General features: G+C 41.1%; 1 protein-coding gene and 1 long non-coding RNA gene across 2 annotated transcripts; one reads left to right on the top strand and one right to left on the bottom strand.

The window, feature by feature from the left end:
* Positions 1–450: 450 nt before the first annotated feature.
* On the top strand, positions 451–18,788 carry LOC112984702 (uncharacterized). The gene is made up of 7 exons (XR_010388842.1): positions 451–1,124; positions 4,145–4,228; positions 4,420–4,501; positions 15,306–15,436; positions 16,047–16,172; positions 16,371–16,551; positions 18,665–18,788. It is a non-coding gene; the product is annotated as an uncharacterized LOC112984702 (long non-coding RNA).
* HSD17B11 (hydroxysteroid 17-beta dehydrogenase 11) lies at positions 14,429–26,241 on the bottom strand. Its single transcript, XM_026102747.2, has 7 exons — positions 25,721–26,241; positions 21,427–21,534; positions 20,653–20,784; positions 18,782–18,888; positions 17,300–17,437; positions 16,880–16,996; positions 14,429–15,075 (listed from the first exon to the last, which is right to left on the bottom strand). The coding sequence occupies exons 1-7, from the start codon at positions 25,928–25,930 to the stop codon at positions 14,994–14,996; spliced, it is 894 nt and encodes a 297-aa protein (XP_025958532.1). The 5' UTR covers positions 25,931–26,241; the 3' UTR covers positions 14,429–14,993.
* Positions 26,242–26,482: the final 241 nt, after the last annotated feature.

Raw genomic sequence — 26,482 nt, forward strand, 5'->3', positions numbered from 1 at the left:
CCTCCCGCCCCGCTCCGTCCCCTGCCCCCGCGCAGGCTGGCGGGGGCGGCGTGACAGGCACCACCGGCCGCTCCGTCGCTGCGAGTGACGGGCGGCCCCCGCCCCCAACGGCCGCCTGTGTCCCGCTCACCTGCCGTCCGCGCGCGCGGCCAACCGCCACAACGGACACTCGCGCCCGGGCGGGAGGCGGCTGCGCATGCGCCGCGCGGGCGCTGGCAGGGGAGGAAGGACGAGGCGGAGCGAGGGCGGGGCGGCGCGCACGCGCGGGGCGGCCGTGGCGGCGGGGGGCGGCCGTTGGGGCGCGGCCGCGGGGGGCTCGCGTAGGGGGTTCGCTGTGCGCAGGGAGGCGGCCGCGGGGCTGCGCCGGGGGCGGGCGGGAGGGCTGTGGCGCAGCAAAACGCCGCACCTGGGGGCATCCCCTGCAAACCAGTCCGAGAGCCTTTTTTTCTTTCTTTCTTTCTTTTTTTTAAACCGTGACTTTATTCAGGTTTCTCGTTGTTGATTTTCAGGTGCGGAAGTTACCTTCTTCTCAAAGATGTTGCTTTTCTTTCTGGGTTAGCTTTTAGAAACTGGGTGAGCCGTATTGCGCAGCCTTGCTCGCAGACTCTCGCTTAAGTGAACACGTTTGCTAGGGCAGGTGTTTTATACTGCTTGGATTCCTGGAAATCCCTGATAAATTTTTAACAGGTTCTGTTACCAGCTGCATTTGGAGCTGAGCAACATTTCCCAGCATAGTCTGTTGTTCTGCTAATTCTTAGGGCTACTGATACCGTGCCTGCGTGCGTAGCTCGTGTAACAGATGTTTGTATCTTTATGTTGTCTTACCTCAGCACCTCCTGCTCCACGAGGTCAACGGCATTCAGGACAAATCTATAAATTACAGATGAAGAATTTAATGAGTTCTGCTGGAATCCCTTCTGGCTAGTTGAAAAGTGGTACAGTGCATCAGAAATACTGCTTTTCTGGGAAAGCGTGACCCCTCTATTGAGGAAGAGGTGGCGGTTTCAGATACTTGTGTGGGATCGGGAGTCTTCTTGATCAGATGTCCTCTGAGACTTGGTTTCCTGTGTGTAATTTTAATGGGCCACTGTGAAGTTAATCAGGCCTGCTCAGAGCAGAGGCAGGTATGTATTACGAAGCCATTGCTGGTAAAGCCAAGCCAGAGACAGCAGGAATAGGCTTGGAAAAAGGAAAGACACTGTTTAGTAAGAGTTGCATAATTTACATCTTCCTAACAGATAGGGAAGCATATTGAAAGGAAGGATAGAGAAAGGAGAGTTTAGTAAATACAGGTTTGCAATAAGCATAAGGCATAAAGAGAGCAGGTGTTTACCTTGATGACCAAAACACAAGGAGCTTTTCCTCTTCATTGGAAGGGAAAATAAGGAGCCAGTGAAATATTGAAAGAACAGTCATTAAACAACAGAAAGGAACACAATTCTAGCAAGAGGGATGTGGGAAATCTGATTTTCATCTGCTGAATAAACATTTCTGTGCAACTAACACCTCTGTCCTGTGCCTTTACTCCCTTACACATTCTTGGAGTGAGCATGTGTGGTGTTCCGCATACCAGGTCGTTGTGCAGAAGGGGATGATGAATATAGTGCATCTTGTATGTGGTGTCCTCCTCCATACCAGCAGAACATGCAATCTGGGGCTTTGTGAAGCCTTAGCTTTTAGATTTTTTTTTCTTTTTTTTTTTCTTGAAACATGAAATCTGTACTGTGATGAAGGTAGTAACTCATAACCACTGCTGTCTTCACTCTGCACTCTACTTTTGCGAAGTATAAATGCTTCCTCCATCTTTAACTTACCACGTTACCAAAAAACAGCACTTACTTTTTCCAAAATTCAGTTATGAGAACAAATGGTTTAGTCTGTGCTTAAGCTGACATTTCATTTTTGAATTTTCTTGATATTTCATTGAAAGCAAACTATATGGGGCAGGATTTTTACGGTGCAATGGCTCGGCAAATCTCCTTTTTTGTGCTTTGGGGTGATGTGGAGTTTGCAATGGCCTGGAAATGAGCATGCCACATTAGCAGTAGTTCTGAGGCTGCAGTCTGGGAGATGGTCCAGACAATGAAACATTTTAAGAAGCACTGATGAAATGTTGTGAGAAGGGACAGCTGCATGTGAGCTTTCTGCTGATATGAAATGATCTGCTGAATGAGAGGAGAATGCAAGCTTTGCAGTAAAAGCAGGAATGTGCATTTGCCTCTGTAGCTATTTAACAATCGGCTAGTTGAGTTTATTTTAGCTCAGTTTAAGCTGACGGTGCAGAGCATGTACTGCATGCTGCCACTGTTGCTCCAACAGCAGGCTTTAACACAGTACTGTTGACATTAATTGCTCTGGCAGTGCTTTGCTTCTTAGAGAACCACAAAAGTTAGGAAGAACTGACAGTTCTGCATGAGAGAGGCTAATCTTTCTGTGCCGGCTCTGCTCTGCTATGGAATAGCAAGCGAGAAAAGTTACAGTTCTTTCTGTAGTTGGTCTCTTACTTTGACAATTTTTTTTCCAACAGAGATAGAGTGGTTTGCTGTTTCTTGTGGAAAAAGTATTACGCGGTTCAATTTAAAACACTTTTCTTGGCACATTAGCGAAGGTACGTGAGTGCTGCTGGAGCGTGTGTTAGGTGTCCCAGAGCGGGCAGGTTTTGCAGTGGAAATGAGTCTGTTTGCTTGCCACTCTCTCATAACCATGTTGCCCATTTCTGATTCCTTGACAGTCTGACATGTATCAAAGCTTATCTCCTTTCTTCTCAACATTTAAAAAAAGCTATCCCTTAATGAGCGGCAGAGGCAGATGCAGCAATTTTAACCCTGAAAAAATGCCACCGCCAAGGCTGCACTTGTCTAATTTCCCAAGTACTACGGACCACAGTGATCACACTACATTTTGGAGGAACTGCTCTCCATGAATGCAGGCAGAGGAGGAGAAGGCTGTAGCAGCTCCTGCTCTCCCTGCCTCTCCACCAGCTTAGGCTGTACATTATATGTATGTCACACGGTGCTGCCGTACACTACCCCGTCTCTGTTCAGTTTAGGAATATGTTTCCCATTATACAATTTTCCCTAGGTTTATTTCGGTCTCTTGGGTTGTGGAGTCTCTGTCCATGGAGCAGCAAGAGTAAGGCTTCACTTAGAAATCTGAAAAAAGTTGGCCAGGAATGTATTACAGGCGGTTAGAATCAAAGAAAGAGGGAAAGTTCACTGACTTTTTTTAAACAAATACCTGCCCTTTTAAGTACAAAAGAACCGTTCTTAGGTAACTCTCTTGTACGAAAGCAAACAAACATAACCAGCTAAAAATCCCCCCCTTCCAATCCTCCACCTAAATAACCAAACAGGTTTTCCAGTTGCATACTGCAAAGTAAAAAGTTGGACTGTACTGCTGCAGGCCAAATTCAGGTCTACAAATACGCATAATAATTCTAGGATTTCCTTTTTTCCTGATTACAGCACAGTTTGCTGAAAAGCAGGAAGGTGCTTTACAAGTCTAAGTTTATGTCAGAATGAGTGTCTGGAAGTTTACATTTTCACACTGAAAACGTATATACTACACTAAGGAGGAGGTGCATGTTTGTTTTAGAGCTGTAAAAGGCAAAAATTTCTAACTAAATAACATTGGTATTTCAGCTGGCATATTTCAGAGAGAATTAGAATAGTATCCAAGGGAAACTGGAATAGTCTTTATAATCTGAAATATAACCACATAATAGTTTTGATTTCTTTTTTCCCTTTATGTATTTTAAAGAAGCAAGAGGTGGTGAAAATTCAGTCGTAGTCAAACAACTGAAATGATTACATTATGTGCTGAACCATCCAGAGTGCACTACAGTTGAACAATCCAAGAATTTTATGTTTTGCGTAAATACATCTCAGAAAAGTCCAACACAGCAATGCCTTAACAGCTATTTTCTGAGTATGAAAACCAAGCAATCACCAAAAAAAAAAATCTGTGTGTTTGAAAGTTCCTAACCTTTGCCTATATGGTAGAGACACGGCTGGTCACGGGCTGCTTCATAAAGATTAGAACTAGCTCACAGCCCTGTTCTGTAAGGAGGCAGGAGGAATCGGTGGGCAGTCTGCTGTCTGAAATGCGACAGTCATGTTTTCATGCTCTTAATTCTGTTTGTTAGGACGTTGGTGCTGCTGCTTGTGATGTGTGCTGGCTGTCATCCAGCACCTCTGGAAAGCACCAGAAAGGCTCCCATGGACTTCAGGTAAGGTTAGAGCAGGCCTTAAACCCACAAAGATCGGTTAGTTCTGCTGTCATGGGAGGTTTTGGCATAGCGCTCCCCTCCTGCCCTCAAATACGCACATCTATAAAGCCCTTGAAAGTAACGATTTACATGTGTAACATATAATCTCTATTGATAGAAAGAGGTTACCATGTGTCATTTTCCTTTTCTAGTTATGGAAGCAACCTTTTTCTCTATGTGGAGAGACTTTGAGGCTGCACTCCTGGTAATCCCCTTTGACTGCAGTGTATTTTGGTAAGTGCTTTTCCTCTGTTCTGTTAGTGAATATAAAATAACTAATGTGATTGGTGTCTGTTAAAGACTTAAGTTTAAAACCATGCTGGCTCATTGGGCTAGGAATTGTAGAATCAGAAAATTTCCTTTAATAAATGCAGTTAACATTTACAAAATGATACTGGTCAGGAATAAGATTTTAGGAAATGGAAATCTGACTAGTCTCCTCATATATTTTATTAAGTGTATTGAACAGTCTCCTTAGCTCTGCAAGAATGATTTATGAACACAAAAGACCGGTCTTTGTATGCAATGCTGCACACTGTACATTTAGTAAGTAAAAGGGGCTTTACAGTCCTGAGCTTCAGACTGTATCTGAAGTTAGGCAACATAAAGCAAAATGGGAAGCTTCTTGGCAGGATTAACGATAACTTAAAATAATCTACAACAAAAGAAAAAGATAGGATGGTTGCTTAGCTGGATGGCTACTGGCTTGTTGGTTTCTTTTAAGAAATACATAAGCCTTTCACCCTTTATCTCTGTACTGTAAAGGCTAACTATTTCAAATGGAGAGAGACAACAAATTAAAATACAGATTCTTAAAACTGGGCTTTATTGTCATGTTTCTTTCTGCTGTCTATTTTTAAACACATCTTGTATCCATGATTAGTAATAATGAGCTAAGAAATAGTTTCCAACTGTGCCCAGTCAGGCAGAAGATACAGACCCTTAACCAAGCAGGGATACTTTGAGAACAGGAACATCCTCAGAATAACAAATTTAAAAATATGGCTACTCCCTGATAGTAGCTATTCTCAAAAAAAAAAAAATGAGAAGCAGATATATAAGTAAAGAACCAATTGTAAATGCTTAAATAACTGACCTTTCCTGCCTTACTTTTCAGGGGGAAAAATAAGGTTGACTTAGTCCATGACTTGGTAGCTCAGATTTAGGACATTAGGCTGCGTGAAAAGGATCTTTGGGTGTTGAGTGACTTCTGCATTGTGTGCCAAGCTCAGCTAAATTAGTATGTGGCACATATGCCTACTGGATTAGATGCTGCAGGGGCAGAAACACCTACCCTGAGGAGGATTCAGCTTGAGACTGAGCGCCAAATTGTTCTGTCTTGCCAAGAAAGCATCACGCACAGAGTGTAGGTTTGCGCTGTGTTGCTCAGCATCATCCAGAGATCCGTTTGTTAGCTGCAGAATGAAAAACAATCCCTTTTCCAACCATAATACTGCAGGGCGGCACAAGAACAGCTGTACCACTGCCAGGACGCAAGCCAGCAGACAGGCATTGGGTTATATGTGCAAAACAGCTCTTTCTGAATGCATTCAAGCTACTGCTGAGATAGCTCAGATATTGCACAGCAATCTAAAACTGCCTTTAAGGTAGTCAGAGAAGTTTTGAGGACTGTGCTTTAGAATATGGCTGTCTGGAACCCCTAATATCTATTTAAGACTTTTTGAAGATCCGTGCTTCAAATAACAGAGTATGGGGCAGCCAGAGTTTCTTGACTTCTGAGGCTGCAGATTTAAAGGCAATCTTGTTTGCAACAGGGCAAGATTGCAACAATCCATAGCTTTAAAAAGAATTGCACGAAAAATCTGTGTTGCTGCTTTCTCATACATAGGCCTGGGGTATACATGGACTTACATCATCCTGTCAAAGGAGAACACAGCCTCTGTCTTGTGTACGCTTCCACTCAGTCCTTTTATCTGCTCACTGCTGCTGAGGAGAGACGGCGTCAAGTGGGCTACGGCCACGCTTGCCACTAAGTTGGTTACTGGCTAAGCATTTGGATTAGGGACAAAAATAGTCCTTGTGAGTCAGAAATTCTTCCCCTGTAAAAGAAATACATAAACAGTGAGCATAAATTACTTTTACGAAATGTTGCATTTCAAATGATTCTCAGCCGCTCATTCCTGATGCGTGCGGCCATTGTAAGTAACAGATACAAAAGGCTTATCCTTAACAAAGTGTCTCCATAGGCCTGCGTGTAAGATGCTCACTTGAATCCCAGCAGCAACATAGCTGTGTTAGCTGGCACTCTGCCTGCGTTAATTGTTGTTGTTAATATCAGACTTTTTCTGCTGTTACATTCTTTGTTCTCATGAAGAAATATGTTTTGCTCATCTGCGGTAGAATGTTTTTACTCCACTTGTACTCTTTAAAAATTCCTAAAATGAGGTTTACAAAACTCCTCCTGCTATATAATGCTACATCAGTATTTGTTACTTGTGGTTCTTATCACAGTAAATGAGTTGTGATGATTAATTTGTATTTCAGTGGTATTCCCAATCAGTGTGTACGGTACAGACAGACAGGGAAATGGTGTACAAGGTTTCTGGAAAGGTGTACAAGGTTTAGCAATTCTGTTATGTAAGTCTTATTTTCATTTTGATTATTTAGGAAAGTAGGGATCCTGATGTGTCCCGTAGCCTGTTAGCTGTGTGCCCAGAATAGCTGAACTTCCTTGGCCAAGCCCAGGAAACCAGATTAGAGGTCTGTCGTAAAACAACAAGCCAGTATGTATAAGATGAAGAGTCTTTGTGTAGCAAGATGTGTGTTGTGATACTCAAAGATTTTTTTTTTTTCATGCCAGTGCTAGCATATTTTGTCTTGGTGGCTTAATTAAAAAAAAATTTATTTTAGATCAAACAAAATGTTTGGTTTTTTTTTTTTTTTTCCACCTACTAGTCCTTAAAATTAAACTTAGTTCAGGGGTTTTTTTTCCTACAAAATGCTCCCCACGCATTTTGGCTGAGAGTATTCATTGAACTCACAGGAACTGACATGCAGCTCTGCCCTAAAAGGGCACTTCTAAGGAAATAAACCATTTGTCTTAAACGTTTTCTCTTTTTTCGTCACATATTACTTTGCTTGCTGTGAATCATAACTTAGCCTCCTAGCAAACAAACTTATAAAAATCCACTTGGAATTGTTCACATGTTTAAAGGAGTCTTGCTATCATTTTATGTTGAAGAGAGAGGAAGGTGGAAGTGGAAATGTGCCACTAATAAAATGTTTAGCTGTGCAGATAAGACTGATAATTAGTCTGTGTAGCAGAAACTGGTGTTAACAGCCTGCCTATGCTATAAGTGCTTTGTGAGTTGAGCTCCAAATCAGTACTTTTTCCTCCTGCTTTTTATCATCAGAGGAACTTGAACTGTCTCTTCTGTCTATCAGGTCAGTATAATTTCAATGCACCTACACACATGCACCTCATTAGATAAGCGTAAAATGCAGACTGCAGTTTAGCTCAAATCTGTGTAATATTAAAAACAGTGCTTCTGTAGTATATTCCAGGCCAGATTTTTAAAAGAAAAGCAGCAGCATTTTATCATCAAAACTGAGTAGACATCAAAGGATTAAGGAAAGTTCCTATTCAGTGGGTTTTTTTTCCACTATAGATTCACTTGTGCTCAGCAAATTGACAGACACAGGTGAACATCAGTATCTGGAACACCTTTATATAAAAATGAAATCACTATTTTCAAAGTATTATTTCTGAGATATGGACGTATCTTCTTGTTGCAGCTTCTATTTAACTAGAATGTTTCTTGAAAGATTTTGATCGTGCTGTTCTGGAAAGTGATCAGCTACCAGCCGTGAACATTAAAAGGCTGAGAACCCAGAGGGGAAATGGTTTGCCTGATAGCATGTTTACATCTGGTAACACCTGGCTTGTTGGATAAATGTAAACTTGCTCATACCTTAGCAGAGGTTTTGCAGTGAGGCTGAGGTGCTCTTAGGGGCGAGCTCAAACTGTAGCAGAAGTACGAAAGGCAAGAGACACTCTTGGAAAAGAGCAAAGTGCATGGTCAAATGCTAGATGGAGAGTGAAGGAATCTGTGAGGGCTAGGGTACCAAAAATGAGCTTCAGAATGGAATTTCACTGACAGCTTTGCAACCCTGTGAACACCCAATGATCTCAGCTCCTTAATTTCAGTGGAATAGTTCACAATACCCTTTTACAGCTTTGGTTAGCTTCAGCCTAGATGCTGCAGTAGTGACTGCATAACTTCTCCCTGAATGCACATGACCTCTTGACCTGTAAATGCAGTTCACCAAAATTTTCATCTACTTGCAAGTGGAAATCTTGGCTTTTGTCAAGCGGCCTAGTTTTGTGACAAGAAACACAGTTTGTGATTTTTTTTTTAACATTCTGGGTAGGATTCAAGATCTTTGGAAAAATGCTGCAGAGCCTTTCTCCAAAGAAGTAACTGCAGGTTTTGCTTGTGAGACAGATCAGGTTGCAGTGCTGTGGGAAGATTTAATCTGTGCTGTTAAAAATTCAGCAAGGCTGGATATGACTGAGATGAGGTGAAACAACTTAGAGATTTCTGAAAATTTTACCTATGATTATGGAGATAGTAACTATTAATGGTAAAACTGGTTGCTCTTTCCTCTAATGATGAGCCTCTGAGACATTTAAGACAAATCAGGGCTGAATACATAGGGGGACAAGGGGAACCTATCACTGCTGCTTTTTTCTTTTATTTGGCTTTGATTCTGACACACTGTAGGCTTCCAGGTGAGCAGCAGACTAGCTGCACTCAGCTAAAGGCTGTACCAGTAGAAATGTGCTGTGATACCATGACTATTGCAGGGTTCATTTTGGATGGCCATATGGCAGTCCTAGTAGCTTTCATTAAATCTGTGCATCCAGAAATCACTGAGATGATCTCATAAGGGAAGCTTGGGATGGAAATGACAGTATTTTGACCTTCCAGTATTCTGACAACTGCTGAAAAGATATTTATTTCCTCCACCTGTAAATACCATGCCTTTTTTGTTTCCTCTGTCTTTCACTGCTCCTTTTCCTAAAGTAAAATACAACAAGGAATGTAATAGCAACTTGCAAAAATGTCCATCATATACTTCAATTTAGAGTGTAGAGACAAGTTTTTGAAGATGGAGTTTATCAGGCAGGAAGAAAGCAAGCTTCCATAGCTGTGTCTTACCTGTTTCAGTTTCGGTTTGGTTTTATTAACATCACCATTTCATTGTCTGGTCCGCTCAGTTCTTCAGTGTCCTAGTGGATGCATATTTTGTAGGTAATGTCTAGCTCCCACCTCTCACCTTGCGCTTTGGCATTGCAAGAGAGAACTGTTTTGTTTTTAAGGCTGAGAACTTCAGAGCTGTTTATTAAGTCATGATGGCTCTTAATAACCTTATTACTACCTTCTGTCTGAGTTACAATTAAGTCACCATTTTCATATGTAGAATAAAATGAGGAATCACAGAATGCTTGAGGTTGGAAGGAACCTCTGGAGATCGTCTAGTCCAACCCTCCCCCGCCGCCGGCTCAGAGCAGGGTCAACTAGAGCAGGTTGCTCAGGGCCATGTCCAGACAGGTTTTGAATATTTCCGAGGATGGAGACTCCACAACCTCACTGGGCAACCTGTACCAGTGTTAAGCCACCCTCACAGTAAAAAAAGTTTTTCTTAGGTTTAAACGTAATTTCCTGTATTTCAATGTGTAGCCTGTTGGATAGTTTGCCAAAACTACCTCTGACTTGTATGTGAGTGTTAGGAAGAAGTGAGGGGGCCCAGTCCTGCTATATTTAGTTTGTAGCAGGTCAGTAGAACCACTGGGTGCTTCACTGCAACAGCACTGTGGTTACTCTTGCTCCTTGTACATGGTGACTTCCATGTTGTTGTGTGGTGCCTGGGACTGCCCTATATCACAGGGCTTGTTCTGGGCTTGGGGATCTGGTGAAGGACTGAGGACTGGAAACAGGAATGATAAACCTTAGGGAATGGGCACATGAAAAAATGTTCTGGGGAAGGAGGGTGAGCTGATATTTGGCCTTACATGCATGATATGCTCCATAATAATCAGAGCTGTATGCTTGTTCTTCTCTTGTTGCCAGGCCAGGCAGCTTAGCTCTCTTTCATGGAGGCTAATGCTGCCTGCAGGGTATCCCAGTCTGAAGAAGCAAAAGGGCAGTTACAACAGAATATGTACTGTGCTGGAAGGCCCAGGTTTATGCCCTAGTAATCTGGTTGCGTGATCATACCTGTAATCTCTATTACTCATTTACTTATTAGATTCAAATTCAATGGGTTTTATTCCCCCCCCCCCCCACACACACACACAAAGTCCTAACAGAAGCACCTGGGAAAGGCTATGATTATAGATCTTGAGGGTGGCTTCTGGTCCAGTTAGTTCACAAAAATAGGTCTAGCCTTTGGTGTCAATACTTCTCTTCTTTTCTTCCCCTACTGGGGAGCAGCATCTCTGTCAGCTGGCAGGGTGGTTGCAGAGGCCACGCTGCATGGTGACTGCAGCAGCTCTGTGAATCCATCATGCACCTGGTACATAAAGTCTAGAAGGGTCCTCTCAAGCTTGTTCTGTCTTCAAGTGGAACAGCTGCAAAAGCTGGGGAGGGAGCTCCACAGGTTTCTAACACCCCAGTGCTTTGGCTGCATAGTTATTAATCTTGTCTGTGGGAGACTGAGTTGATTCCAGCAGAGAGATTCAAAGCTAGGCATTTCTTACTATTCTCTTGGAACTTCTTTCTATTCTTAATTAACACATCAGTGGTTCAGCCAGACTCTAATTCTACAGCTCAGCGGTGCTGTCATTTTTCTGGCACGTGGCTCCAGTCAGTGCTCTGGTTGAGACTGCGGAGGCAGGGAAAGCAGAGAGGCACCTACTCTAAAAGAAGAGTGACAGAGAGCAGGAGACCGGAGTGTCACTTATCTGACTCATAAGTTTCCTAATCAAGAATTTTAGATACCAGTCTTCAAGTTTTGGAGCTTGCTGCAAGAAGATACCCGAGTTCTGATCACATATACTTTGGCAAGGTACCCATAGCTACCGGATTTGGGGTTAAACTTCAATTGTATTGTCTCTTATGGCCAGGAAGAAAAACTAGGAGCCTGGAAGGCTTGATGGTTTGATTCTCTGATAACTGGGTGTTCAGGACACTGAGGTTTAAATCCTTGCTTTTATGTTTGTTCCTTTATGCCAAGCAGAACAGTTGCAGCTGTAGGTGACATGCAGAAGAACCATGGCTATATTTATAATAGCATGTAAATTTTGTTGCCTGGAAATTTCTCTTGGCCCAGAGAGACTGAACTAGATCCAGCAAAGCAGGACTGAACGTGGATCTCTCAAGTGTCCTAAGAAAGAGGCTCTGCAGAAGTGTGCACTCTCTCTCGCTGCCTAGATAGATTTGTTGTTATTTCATAATTCTACCATCAGAATCTGATTCACTCTAGGGCCTCTAAGGGAATAACTGGTACAAGAGAGACCAAATGTCTTACCTAATTTTTCCCCTTGGAGCTAAACCTTCCCCTATCTGAAAGGAGGGCCTACTCATCAAGATTTTGACTTGTCTGTCACAGGGATCTTTTTGAGCATCTTCCTTTAGAGTCATTTGACTGTATTGTACAAAAATGTCTTCCTTGCATTTCTCTTTCCATTAACAATCTGTTATCGTTGGTATCACAGAGTTTTGGATGACCAGGGGCCAAGATCCTGATCAGCCTTAAGCGTATAAGGCTGCCCTGTACAGCCCTTGTACAGCCCTATTTTTTCTTTCACTTTCTCAGCTACAGCAATTCTGCTTATGAAGCAAAAAGTCCCAAGCTGGGAACATATCCTTTACCACACTCTGAATGTCTTACTATATAGAAGTTATACAACCAGAAGAGAAACCCATTTTTTGTGCCAGTTAAACTAGCAGCACAAACTTCTACCTGTTAACCTGTTACCACCTAACAGCAAATGGAGCTGGATGGAAAGGGCCCTCCATTTTCTGGAGAACCTCAGTTTGCAGAACAATACCAAATGTTCAGGACAGCAGGATGGATTATGTTAGAAGCCACCAATTTCTATATGCTCATCATGTGGCAGCAGTTTCAAGCCTCACTCAGAAGTAAGGCTAGCCAGTAAATGCCTGCAAAGTCAGGGATTGCACAAGTAGACAAAAAGATAATCTGTGCTCTGAAGAGTTATTTGACCAGTGTTTCATCACACGTTGTTCTCTTGTACCACATGCCTAAAGGGAGTTTACAGAGGAACTGTACAGACTACCTGGCAGCACTTAAAATATCCTGTTTACTACAACATCTCAAACAGTAACACAAATTGCTGCTGGTGTGGGGGCCTTCAGTTTGCCAACAGGCTGTAATTGCCCTAACCAGCCTGCGATGGCCCGTAATAGCCATAACTGTCACTCCCAACTCTGCCAGGCTTGGCTGCCAGTGTTCAAAGTCAGCTCCTCAGCTGTGATACAGTGCAACTGTAACCTGGGATCAGCCTGCTGGGAAAACCGAATCAGAATTGTATAGGCTGGAAGGGACCTTTCGAAATTTAACCTCCTGCTCAGAGCAGGTCCTGTTACAGCAGGTAGCTCAGGACATTTAGGTTGTGAGAAAGAGCCTCCTCGGGGGCGTTCACCCATGCACCCTCTGCCCATTGGCCTGGGACCTGCATTCGGCTCCAGCCCCTGCCCTTGCCTGGGTTGTGCGGCAGACATGCCTGTGACTAGCCTTGTACCTTGCCGATCCTGTCCATGCCTTGCTGACGTAACTTCCTGGCTTGGCCTTGGCCCGGCCTTGTTATTACGGACCGGTGTGGCGATCGGTAGACTGGCTGACCCTGGTTACCACCACGGGACCTGCTCTGTTCTCCTTGTTTGGAAACTGTGGGGCAGTGCCCTGTCGGTGAGATGCCTGCCTTGCTGTAACCCTCAGCTCTTGGCTTGCCTTCTTGTGCAGTGCATCTCCAGTCCTGCTGCTCCCTGGCACCTGGAAGGGGAAGAACAGGTATGGGAAGGTAAAGACCAGAACCATACAAGAATGCTGTTGGTAAGGCATCTTGAAGATGATCTTGTTTCTTTCTGTCTTCTCCAAGTACAAATGAATGTGACTAGCTTTTCAGAGTAGAATACCTTCATTCTGGTGTATGCTTGTTTGCAGAGACAGAAGGAAAAGCTTTTTTTTTTAATGTTAGGAAAAGAACAAGGCAAGTCTTTGTGCTCTGAAGAAACCGAATTAATAACTGTGAACCACAAAATACATGGTCATCCACTGCCCCTTTTGATATCATTCAAAGCCCACACTGAGCTGTGAGCTATCATGTTTACAACAGATAGTACAGTCTCCCGACCCACCCACCCCCCCGGAAGGATTTGCTCTGCTGTTGTGTAATACCTAAAATATGGTGCAGCATCTCTCCCATAGGACTGTACTGTCATTTTCCCATTAATTTTGGAGGAGAAGTATCACTTATTGAAGCACAGGCAGCACTTGTCCTCATTAAGCAGGCAAAACAAAGAATTTAGCATTCAAAACAGTAGGATAAAACACGTGGAGCTTCCTAATACGCTTTGTATCAATTGCGAAAAACTTACACAGGTCTGTTGCGAAAAGTCTGTGAATTAAGATTAGCCCTCCAGAAATACCTTTCCTAAATTTGCAATTAAAAATTAGCACTCATATAAATTTAAAAAACACTGAGAATCAAAGATTATGCTAATCACAGCTGTGATAAACTGGCCCTATTTGTAGCTTCTCTCTGTCAGAGCTGCAGGATTTGGTCTAAGTGGCATGCCCTGTGTTTACTGGAGAAATCACTTTTTCTAAAGGGTAATAATGTCTTCTGTGGATTATTATTTACTTATTTGAGCAAAGATAAAGGATTTAGAAGCATGTGCTCTCTGACTGTAAGAGATTTCTTCATTCTGAAAAAGTGGTTTTCTGGATTGGGTGGAGAGGGTGGGGACAAAAATATACTTTGGTTGCTCTTTGCTTGAGCTATTTTCAGCTGCATCCTCTACAGTCTTTAATGGGAGCTCCTGGTAGATATGCTGATGCTGATACAAGGTAGGTATGTATTAGGTGACATCACACCTTTTGGTATACCTAGAACTATACTGAAATATACCTCTAGAACATGGTTAGGAGTTTAACTGATAAGAAAAACCATCGACTTTAAGAATTTTATTTATTCTGCATCAGTTGTGCCAACTGTACTAACGCATAATTGATAATTAATGTAATTTGATAACATCTGATTCAAAGACTACATTACTTCAGGTACTCACTATGAAAGCAAATGAAATTGTGAGTGTGAATTAGAGTTTTTTTGAAACTTAAAATGATAAATTCAGGTGAAATAGCATGCTTTTGCTCACAGATGAATCCTGATTAGCATATAGTCAGGCAATCCCCTCACACTCATGAGCTGTGCTGACAAAAATGGGCTTTGCTGGAATTTCTAATCTGTCTCAGTGCTTGGAGACAAAGGCAATATTAGGTACAGTCAAAACTGCGCTTTTGACCTCTTGAGCTGCATCTCTGCTCTGTTAACATGCCATATTATACAAATATGTTCCTACTGCAGATGCTGGCTACAGCTTTAGGTGTACTGGGAGATAGGGGCTGGGAAGTATTTGTCTTACATTTTGTTCTAAATCAGAATAACTGAACTAGAATCAGCACTTTTTCTGTTTTCACTCATGGAATTGTAAAAGGGGAACCAATTCATTTCTCACTGTTTGTTTCTAATAATTGCATCAAACTTAATAGAATCAATTTTTCTCAGAACTCCCAAGGCACGTTCTGGAAGCAACCTGAAAGAGATAATAACATTAAATTAAATCTGTGATAAAAATCTGAAATTATGGAAAAAGCTGCATCACAGCTGAGACGAGCTGATCTAGGAGCAGAACATATGCATACATACTGATTCACTTAAGACCTGAAACTAGGAATATTTCCAAAGACTATATATACACCTCAAATCTTTTTCTAGATTTACCTCTGATCTCTTCACAATCTTCCTTTTTTTTTTTTTTTTAAGATTCCAAGGACATTTTTGGGGTAGGATTTTGGCTGCAATGCTGCTGAAGGATGGTTTAATATCAAACAGAGACGTGCATAACGAGTGTTTTCCTGCTTTGACAAGCAGCAAGCTGATGAAATGATCTCATGGTAAATATATGAGCGACATGAGATGTAGTTTCTTCTCTGAGGATTTCTCCTCTTTTTGTGGTGAATTTTGCCTGTTTGCTCCCCCTGTCCCAAATTAGGATACATATTTTTAAAATTTGGTATCTAAAGGGTTTTGATAGCTTTAGGTTTGACTTCTCTATGCTTCTGTCAAACATTCAGTAAGTGTCCCTTGGAGATGCAAAAAAACCTTATTAAATAATACTTTTCCATTTATCTGATGTCCAGCAAACCTTGTAACTCAAACTGCCACCACAGTGAACATTTTAGTACACTGGCTCACTTGGTACCTTATATGGTATAGCCTTTATTCCTAAGCTTAAGAGTTTAAAAATGAGGTGGGAATTAATTTTGCTTTTTCTTTGCTTTCAAAGCTTTTCTGGTTAACTCAGAATAAAAAAATAATAACAAAACAAAACCCTACAAACCACCTCAACAAAAGAAATGGCATTATATTGAGACTATGTAGTATTTTTGGTGAAGTTAGACCCAGGTTTGTCAGCTTACATGAACAGGTTATTACCAAATGTTTCTTCAGACACTGTAGAAGTTAACTGAAATGTTAAATTAGCTGTTCTGATGTGAATTCTAGGTTTTGAACCTGAGCTCTGGTGAAAACACTGTCTCAGCAGAGTAGCTACACTGGCTGTTAAAAAGGTGTGTGAGAGGAGAAATCCTGCTTCACACGTCTGAGAAAAGCACTGGAGTCTTTCTAAAGGTACTGCCTCAGCCTCTGTGACCTAAGTCTTCTGATGTTAAAAAAGGGAGAGGAAAACTAATAAGCAGCAGTTCCATAACTCCTTCTGAAACTTCTCTGGGGCTGCTGGTTTAGAGAAACTGTTCTCTGAAGTGGATGGGAAATACCTATCTGTTAAGAAAAATGCATTCTCTTCTTCTCCCTCTCTTTCCCTGTCAGACCCTCAGCTGTATTGTTCACTACCGTACAATTACTTTGAAAAAGTGAACCACAAGGCACTAAGATGGGACTCAAAAAAATCTTTCTGTGTATAAAATCTACTGGTGTCATTGGAAAGAACCACTGTCCTATTTCATTGCCTTGGAACTTGTTCTTCTCATATACTACAATATTTCAGATGGTATGTTGTTTAAAAAATTAAAATCTCTCCTACAGATATACACTATCAAGTGAAGATAGGTATACTGATGTCAAACGTTGAATGGGTATAATAACAGAAAATAAATGAAACTAGGGTGAATATTTACTTCTGGGGCCTGGAAGTAAATCCCATAGAAGGGTATTCCTATGCTGCCAAACCCTATCTTTTACTACTATGAGAGCAAAATGCAGTCTCTCCTACTACAAAGCTTGAAATCAAAATTTAGAAGTTTGATGCTTGTTACACTTGAACGGAGTTATCTTGGATGTGTTTTTAGTCTTGGGTTTTTTTTTTTTTTGCTACTCACTTTTCAAAAAATAAGGCAATTTTTAGATTTGACGGAACAAAAATCATTTTCTGATTGGTCAGTATTCCCTCCATCAGTTTGTTTACAACTTCTTCAATTTCCAAAACATTTCCAAGCCTAAAATGAAAGGAAAACATACATTTAAGAGGCACAATAGTAAAACATGCTGTAGGGGCAGGGATGAGGGGCAGTGGAATGTGAAGCAGGATGTGTCAAAGGCTCATAAATACAGGTAGTTCAAATACAACTATTATGTGGATTAAGTGACACTGCAGATTTTCTTTAACCAATTGTGTATATGAATTTATCTCATTTTTTATATACTTGAGTACCAGATCTGAAGCAGGGACAAATATGTAATGCATAGATGCAAAGAAGGGAAGACAGAGATTTCAATTTTTTCTCCTACTACAACATTACCTTGTACTTGGATTTTTCACAAAGCCAGTATTTACAAAAACTGGACAAAGACAAGATGTTTTTATTCCATCCTTCCCCAGTGTAGACAGCTCTTCCGTTAGAGCTTTATGAAATCCAACTGCAGCAAACTTGCTTGAACTGTGGGGGGGAAAAAAAGCATAAATGCAAAGGCAGGAGTACTGTTTCTAACTTTATACCAACTAAAACTGACTGAAAGATCACTGCAATACTTATTGATTGCGCAAAAAAATGTAATCCACCTGAGGGACGTGGAAGGGACTAACTCTAACTTTGCAAATGCCACAGTAGGGTTCTGAGTTAGATATTGCTACTTAGGAAAGAAATCATGGAAATGGGGTGGATACCTTTCTCAAAAAGTCGGCTTAGTAGTAAACAGTCAGATGAATGTTAAGAATTCTTAGGAAAGAAAGAAACATATATAAGTCTATGGAGTTTGCCCTTCTCAAATGTCAGGTGCAGTTCCATTTAAAAGGTGCAGTTTCCATTTTACAAGGTGAGCCTGACGTGTCTATAAATTCTCACCATGGGAAAAAATCTGAAGATGGAATTCAGCATAAGTCTGTAAAATTAAGAAGGATGTGGACAGTAGAAATAGAGAACAACTATCTACTGTTTCTTGTAACACAAGGGAGCATCATGTGACATTCACACACAAGCTTTAAAATAATCATTACGCATACAGCATTCAGGAACTCATTGCCACAGAAATTTGTGGAGGCCAACAGAATAAATCAGCTCCAAAAGAAAGTAAAATCAGAGAGATGTTTATTCGATACCATTAAATTTGACTTCACGATCCAGGTAAAAGCCCTGGCTCAGGAGTTATCAAGTTGCCATTAATGACTATAAGGGGTGGAACATATCACAAGAAAGACTGCTCCACCTTGAACCACTATCACAGAGGGCTGGATGAACTTTTATTCTGATCCAGTATGTCTGTTCTTATAACACAATTTTCTTCAGTGTTTCGTGTGCTTCTAGTGGACACAGGCTATGCAGCAATCTCTGAGTTGGTCAGTTAGGTTGCTAACAGCACTAAATATTATCATGTTTTATCCTTTAAATGTTATTCTTGAGATTTTTTTTTAAGAGAAGTCTTTTTAGAAGGGAACTTAGAACTTGACCATGCATAGACAGAAGCTGTATGATAATACTGAAAGGTACAGTCTGCCTTCTGAAAGTCAAACATGTCTACTCTCTAAATCTTGAAGAAAAAATATAAATTTTCATTAGTTGATTTGTCACATCCTTATTCCTTCATTGAATGATTGCTCCTGATTCAATCAGCAAATCAGCTGCTACCTCTGTGCATGTTAACATGTGTTGTTGTTTTTTTTTCCTTAGCACCATCTTTTGGAAGCATATTTTTAAGTTGGAAGATTCTCTCTGTTATGCTATGTTTGTTGATGGGTAAGACGCATTTAAAAAAAATGAAGGGGACTGAATTTTAAAGTCACTTACCAGTAAGCCAGCATGAAAGAAGTTACAGCATGACCTGCTGCCGAAGCCACTGTGACAATATGACCATAGTTGTTGTTCATCATTGTTGGCAGAAAAGCTTTTGTTGTCTTGAAAGTACAAAAAAGGCAGAAATGGGAGGGAGAGAGAATAATGTTTTCTTAGGCATATTCCACACCAATTATTTATATATAAATGACTAATGTTATCTATAATGTCATGTATTCATTTAGAATTTCACAAATAAGATTTTATCTATCTATATCTTATCAAATAGGAAATTAGATTTTTCAGCTGCTGCACCCCAAGATAGGCACCGAAGATTGGCCTCATGTAAGATTTTGAGAAACTCAGATACTACCTTTTCGTAATTTCACTGGTACAATTTTCAAGCTATTTGTGAAAAAAAAACACATGTTTCAGGGGAGCAGGATATAAACATAATCTGATTCTCATGTTCTCATTTTTTCTATGCTGTTTTTTAGGTTTCAGTTGTCAGCAGAAATGCTGTCAGTGTCTCAAACAAGCATGAACAATAAAATTCTTGCAAATATGTAGCATCTCTTGTCTTCCATTGCAAACAAAAGGTCTTTACTACCTGTAACCCTCTCTTTCTGTAACCCCTGCTAAAATCTTCCCCCACCCCATCCCTGAGATCAGCTGCTGTTGTGCCAAGGACCCAAGCTGGCCCAGCTCTGATAGGGCTCAGCTGCATAACCTTGACTCAGACTGCTCAGAAAGAGCTGTGAGAAAATCTGCAAAGAGATAAGAAAGGTAAAAATAACAAATAGAGGCAGGACAGTAAAGTCTGTATCAGTTCAGGGATCCAAGAGGGAAAACATCGACACAGGAAGATATAAAGTCCTACAGGCAGACAGCCCGGGGACACTAGTCGGGCTGCTGGGCACAGTCAGGGATGAATCTGGCCTCATGAGCCGAGGGTCAAGCTGCTGGAGCCACGGGTGTCATTGGAGCAGGGGAGACACAGCTCAGCAACACCGCGGAGCTGTGCTCGGGAGCTGCAGGGCCAACCCCGTCCTGCCCAACCTGTGCCTGCCTGGCCAGCAATGACCCTTTCAGAGGTACCTATTGCCCAGCCATCATTTGTGCGCGTGAGCCAATAATGAACTGTTCTGTTTTCAAGCTGTGTAGATCCTGCTTACAGAGTCTCTGTGCCCAGCTAACGGTACAAATTGACCCTAAAGGGGACTTTAAATACACCTATAAAACAGACCAACCTGTGTCGCAGATAAGGCTGTCACCAGCTAGCTAACACACAGAAAAGAAAGAATGGAAAAACTGGACAAGTCTCAGAACAGCAAGAAGTTAATTAACAGTCTCCAAACAGTCAAATGAGATGGTTTTTTAATGTTTTTTCACATTATGCACAAGGAAGGAAGCAGGGAGTGCCAATTTTCAAAACTGTAATTAAACAAATAAGTCACGACCACTGCGTTCACAAGCATATGCAGCTCTGCACAATCAAATCTGATAACGACTAGGATAATACAACGTTAGGGAATAACTCTTATGAAGTAGCGCAAGAATTTAAGGTTCCTGTACTATTATCTCACACGTTTAAGAATTCTGAGTGTGTTAACTGTTTGACCTAACATGGGCACGGTGGTTCTGGATGGTAAGGGCACGTAAATAAACTGCACACACTTCTAAGTGTAGAATATAGAGCTCACCGGCTTCTCATTTATACCATACTTAGCAACTTGCTTCTTTATTTAGTACTTTACCTGTGCTGTGTACAACAGAAAGATAATTTCCTAGTACATCAATATTTAAAAATAATTGATAGTCTAAATTTATATCCTTAATAAAATACACACAAAAACTGAAGATACCAACACGCTAGTGACCCTTACCCAGAAATGAGCAAGAATGTTCACTTCAAACATTTTTTCAATTTCTTGATCCTGAGTTGAGAGCAGGTCTGCAGTTATAATCACACCAGCATTATTCACCAAGATGGAGACATCTCCAATGTCCTTTTTCACCTTTTTAATAGAGAGAACATAAAGGTGCTGTTCATTCACTATCAAAAAATGCAAAGATTATGAAAGTAGCTCTGTAATTAATTTTAGATTTAGAATTGTTCTGGGGGGAGAGAAAGATTGCACTAAAACTATCCAGATTTGGTAGGAATTACACAGCATAATGAAGTCTGTTGTCGATTTGATGTTCTGCTATTAATTAATCCCAGTGTTTATAGCCTTCTACACATTACTCACAGACAAAGTGTGCTCTGTGAAGTCACATTCAATACTCTGAACACACACACACAATGTTTTGAGCCATTTGACTCATATTCTCAACAGCAAAATTATTAAAAAGTCCTCAGTGCTCTCTATATGTTGCACAGGACAGTAGAAAGGAACAAGTTCTTTCAGGGTTTTTAAAGTCTGAAGAACAAACTCCGAAAAAGGCATGATACTTAGGAGACTTACAAAAGAGAATGAGCCTGGCTGCAGTATGTGAAGTGTTACATCACTCTTTGTACAGAAAGCAGCAAAAAGGGGTAAGATTTCAAGGACTTGAATGATTTGAGAGAGAGAGAGCGCTCATGTTTTGTTTTCCAGGCTGTTCTGAAAATCTAGCATGTTTGGGTAAACCTTACAACAGGCACCTGTTACCCTTACCTTTTCTGCAGTACTGTAGATTTCCTCCTTTTTCCTGCAGTCCACCACAAAGGTATGAACAGTGGCTCCCAGCCTTTTGCATTCTGCTGCTGTGCTCTCAATACCATGCTATAAGAGGAAAAAAAGAAAGATAGATTTGCTCAGCCACATTTTATCCTTTGGGCATCACTACGGACAAGTTAGAGGCTATAAATGCCTCCAGATCATGTAACTGTTTTTAATCCACTTAGCATTTAGGGTTACCCAGAGAAAGGAATGTAGCCTGGATCTCTAGGAGGACTAGTATTCGATAAACCTTAAATTTATGACTGACTTAGACTGACTGCTAGAAAGGGAATGTGGAGATACAAATGACTTTGCCTTGGTAAAGCCCATTTACTGAGACTATAGAAAGGGGGCGATGACTTTTAAAGCACAGCAGGCGGACAGCATGACTCTAAGTAGCGTTCTTAACGCACAAGCCCAGATCTGAGATATAAAAAAGACCGCCTACATTTTTCAATATTAATTGATTGGTTGTGAGGAGAGAGATGTGCTCGATGGTACACAGTTGTAGACAGACGTTTCTTACGAGAACAGCATTTGACAAATACGCAACAGATCTCTTAAGATGAGTTCGTGGACATTGCCTGTCCAGAACAAAGGACTGAAAGAGTGATTCCAGTGGAAGGTCAGAGCCCAAGGACTACTCCCTGGAAACAAGTATGAGTTTTTTCTTGCTCTGAATAAAAAGTATAAAAAGTCTGTCTTAGTTCTTTTTTATTATTTTATTTTAAACCCCGTTCTTTCTTTTCCTTTAAAAAACAACTCAGTTTCTGAGTGGATTTTCTCTGTAGTCTTGCCCCTGAAAAGAGAACGTCCGCTGGAGGAAAAAGAATTTAGGGTCAAAATTTCTCAGTCAAAAACATCTCAGACTCATTTTACTACAAAAGACAAGAGAAAAAAAGGTCATTACTGTTTTAGGCAAAATGCTTAATTTGAAGCCAGATGATGAATTTCTAAACTGAGGATACCGCTGAAGTAAATCCACTGCAAATAGAGCCATTGCTTAGAGGGACCTGAGAGATTTGGCTTTCTGTTCCAAGTGTCCCTTCCGTACATGGGAGCTCAGGTCATAGGTCTTAACCTAGATCACGCTAGATAAAACTGTTCACTGTAACGTACACAACACTATTTAAAGAGAGAGATCTTCCAGTTTCGGGTGTGCTTGTGCTTTTGAATTATGTTGTTTCCGGTATGCAAGAATCAACATATACCTGCTGTAACCGCCTAGCCACTGCTCCACTGCACAGCTTCAGTGATTTAAAGGTGTTGCATGAGAAATGAGTTAGAAGAGGGTATGGCTGAAAATAATATTTAGGTTGGCCATTTGTATGCATAGGCTCACAGCCCAAACATGTATGTTCCCACGGTTGTAATCTAGCAGTAAGAGTGACATGCAGATTGTAGTTCCTCTGCAGCTAGTGGGAATTCAGCCAAGAACTACTGGGCTAAATGCTATCAGATCAAAAGGCAGGTTTAAGAACATGAACGGTCGGTCTACTCTACTGTGTTTTATTTTTATGGAATCAGGTTTCTCTAAGAAACACCTATAAAACTGAGAAATGCAGGTTTAGGTGCCCGGTTATGAATTTAGAAAAATATTTGTGCAAACAGATATTATGGATTAGATAAGAAAACTGTGCTGACAGATTCTAATGGCTTTTATAAAGGAACAACAAAACTTCTGCATTCATAAGGAATGTTGGTTTTACAGGTTTTTAGCTGGGAGAACTTGTTATGCTGCATGTGGGGCAGGTTCCCCCTATCGCTGTGACTATACAATCCAAACTGCAGAGGAGCTATGACCTTGTACTTGGACACCTATGAGCATAGCAAACTACTGTAAATAATAGTTTTCTCAACACTGACAACCTTATGGTCATGATAACACAGCCATCATATCTCAGTAATACCATATAACATCTGCTCAGTTCACAAATAAATTTAAGATCTTTTATGTTTGAAGTTGTGGGATTTTTTTTTTTTTTTTTGACTGCCAGTGCAATTATACTCTAGGTTACACATAAATCGGAATAAATAATATTATGCCATTAGAACTATTCTTCCCTAATTCTGTCCAGAGTCACAAGCTGGAACAGAAGTTCATTTACAGAGCTAGGTTAGGAACAGGCACATATTTTGGTCTTGAACTTTTTCTTATTTCGACCTACAGGAATTTATTTCATCTGACTTACTGGTCCTTTGTCTAACTACTACAACTAAATACATGGATTTTTCTATTCATGTTTGCTCCTCATTTTGGCTGCAGTTAGGAATTTCAGAACTGCTAAAGAATTCTGAAAATCTGTTCCAAAAACAGAAGACTATCAAAATAAGAAGATAGTATTTTCATGTAGCTACATTTCTCTCCATCGGTGTGTCCTAATTCATCATTCAAACGAACATTTTGGAGATCAACTCGAGTGGAAATGGCTAAACAATTTTGTGTTACACTAAATGAAAGACTGAAATGATTCAAACAGACCAGAGGCACAATTACAATTCCCCCAAACAAATCAAGCATTTCATAAAGCCATTATAACAATGCAGCAAGTTGGGGCAGGAGTGAATTTGCTGTTGTCTTTGCTTGTCTTAAGGTGACGGAAAGCCACATGAATTGGGAATAGTGAAGTGACAAGACTCAAATCACAAATGACTTGAGAGATCTCCTTATTTGATGAAAGCTATATAGGATCCTAGGGTGGGTGTCTCTAACTGTTCCACCTCAGCACCCAGCTGCTGTTTAAGTTTCATAGCACTCAGAATGAAGGCTTTTCCAAGTAAGTTTCCTACTAGGCTTGATCAAGGAAGCAAGGCTCATAGCTACCTAGCTCATACAGAATAACACCCCTCACAAAATGCAGTTCTTGCTGCCTTTTATTCTTTTTAATCACTAGAGTGGAAAAAGAACTAGCGAAGATGCCCATCTTTTTCATTATAATAAATAATTAGTCCATATTTCAGCCTCAAAGCAAGATCAACAGGGTCATACTCTTCATGACCTTCCACATCATCTATTATTTACCTAAAATGTTGTAAAAACTTCCAGGATACACTGCCTACTTTGGCAATATATGTCACTGTCCACTTATCATCACCATTAGACTATTTTTCCTAGTACCAAAGCTAAATCTCCCTTGCTACAAATTTAAGCTTATTTTTCTTCTCCCAGTGAACACGGATAACATTCTATTGCAGCAAGCAATATGTTGGAAGACTGGTGTAATGCCTCTCCCCTCCCTGAGTCTTTATTTCTTGAGGCTTAAAAATGAAAGAATTCACAACCTTCAAGACTTCCATCATGGTTCAGGTTTTATTATGTTGTGTTGCTTCTCTTGCATCTTTTTTGAAGAACATGGACATGGTGCCTGAACATGGACACACTACTTTGAGTATGGTCTTATCTGTAATGGGTAGCATGAAGGGACACTGACGATTTTACATGGTATTCTTATTTACACATCCCACCATCATGTTTTCTTTTTTCTTCCCCTAGTGTCAGGATGACATCATGAACTCACCTTCAGTTTCTGATCCACCAAGTCAGAAGTCTTTTCTGTGCACCGCTGTCTGGCAACTCATTCCCTCTCTGTACAGTTGATTAGTACTACATATAGTACCTTGTCTTTAGTCTTACTGAACAACATTCAATGTATTTTTATCTATGCAGTCTCCATTTGTTAAGATAATTTTGATATCTCATCAAATAATCGAACATGAGAGTTTGGTCTAGCGTAAAAATTAGCAAGGACATGGCTACAACATACGGCAGCACAGACCAGCTTAGTTCAACACAAGGCTACACACTGGTGTGAATAAACAGACACTTCTCCCAGCAACATAGGCAAAATATACGGGGCTAGAGAAATGGCAGGCAGAACGTGTCCTACTTTCCTGTAGCAACATGCTCGGGTTTCAGTTTCTTTGCCTGCCAGCTTAAACAGCAGTTCTACCAGCGTCTTCCTGACCATTGTGCCTCCCAGCCGGAGGTATTCTTTGAAAAGTTGTACATGGAGCCATACTGATTAACACTGGGCTCGGGATTAAACCGTGGGAATCAGATACCCATGTCCTTTTGCGCAGCTGAGTCGAAACTTTGCTCACCCAGCGTCCCAGCTAGTGATTCGACTACAAGCGGATGTAAGCGTACATAGTAGGTGGAGATCCGTATGCAACGACTGAAAACTTTCCTGTCTGTTTACCAACAGTAGCTTCAGGGATTAGGGAATGAAGACATGAATTTCAATGTTACCTTGTTGATGTCCCACAGAACCAGTCTGCTTTGACGCTTGGCAAACTCACAGGCAGTAGCTCTCCCTATTCCATGGCCAGCACCAGTAATCAGAACAATCTCTCCACAGACAGATTTTCTCTTCACGGGAATAAAAAGCTTCAGAAAAGCTTCTAAGTAGGAATAGATTAGTATTGCTAAAAACAGCAGCAATTCCAGGAACAGATTCATTTTTCTTCTAAAAAAATATCTTTTTATTGCCTGGCTGAATTTTAATCTCTTTTGATACTGATGTGGGTTGTTGATTTACCAGCAGCCAGTAGAAGTCCTCCACTGAAAATAGCAGCAGCAAGTAAGCTATGACAAGTGCCAAAAAAAAAAAACAAAAAAAACAAAAAAACCTTTAGGTTTAAAGGCTTAACGAATTACTTTGTAACAAACCCCATCACCTTTTCATGGCAGAGAGGTGAAAAAGATAAAAGCCGGCCCTAAGAAGTAAAATGTAGTGAAGGAAGCACAGCTTCTGTGTGACTCCTAAGAGAGGGGAGCGGCCTGATCTTTTTTTTTTTTTTTTTAATATGCTTGGTAACACATTATACAAGCCGGTGGAGGCTGCCTTGGCCCTTCCCGCTGGGCGGGCAGCCGCCTGCTGCTGCCACCGCCCCGTGAGGGGAGCTCCCCGCCCCTCCCCCCCTCGCCGCCAGGGGGCGCGCGCGCCCTGCCCAATGACGCATCCCCTCTCCTTCGGACCTGTCAGTCACGCGCCTCTCCCGCCCCCGTGGG

Source organism: Dromaius novaehollandiae, chromosome 4 (genome assembly GCF_036370855.1).
Source record: "Dromaius novaehollandiae isolate bDroNov1 chromosome 4, bDroNov1.hap1, whole genome shotgun sequence".
In the NCBI taxonomy this organism is placed as follows: domain Eukaryota; kingdom Metazoa; phylum Chordata; class Aves; order Casuariiformes; family Dromaiidae; genus Dromaius; species Dromaius novaehollandiae.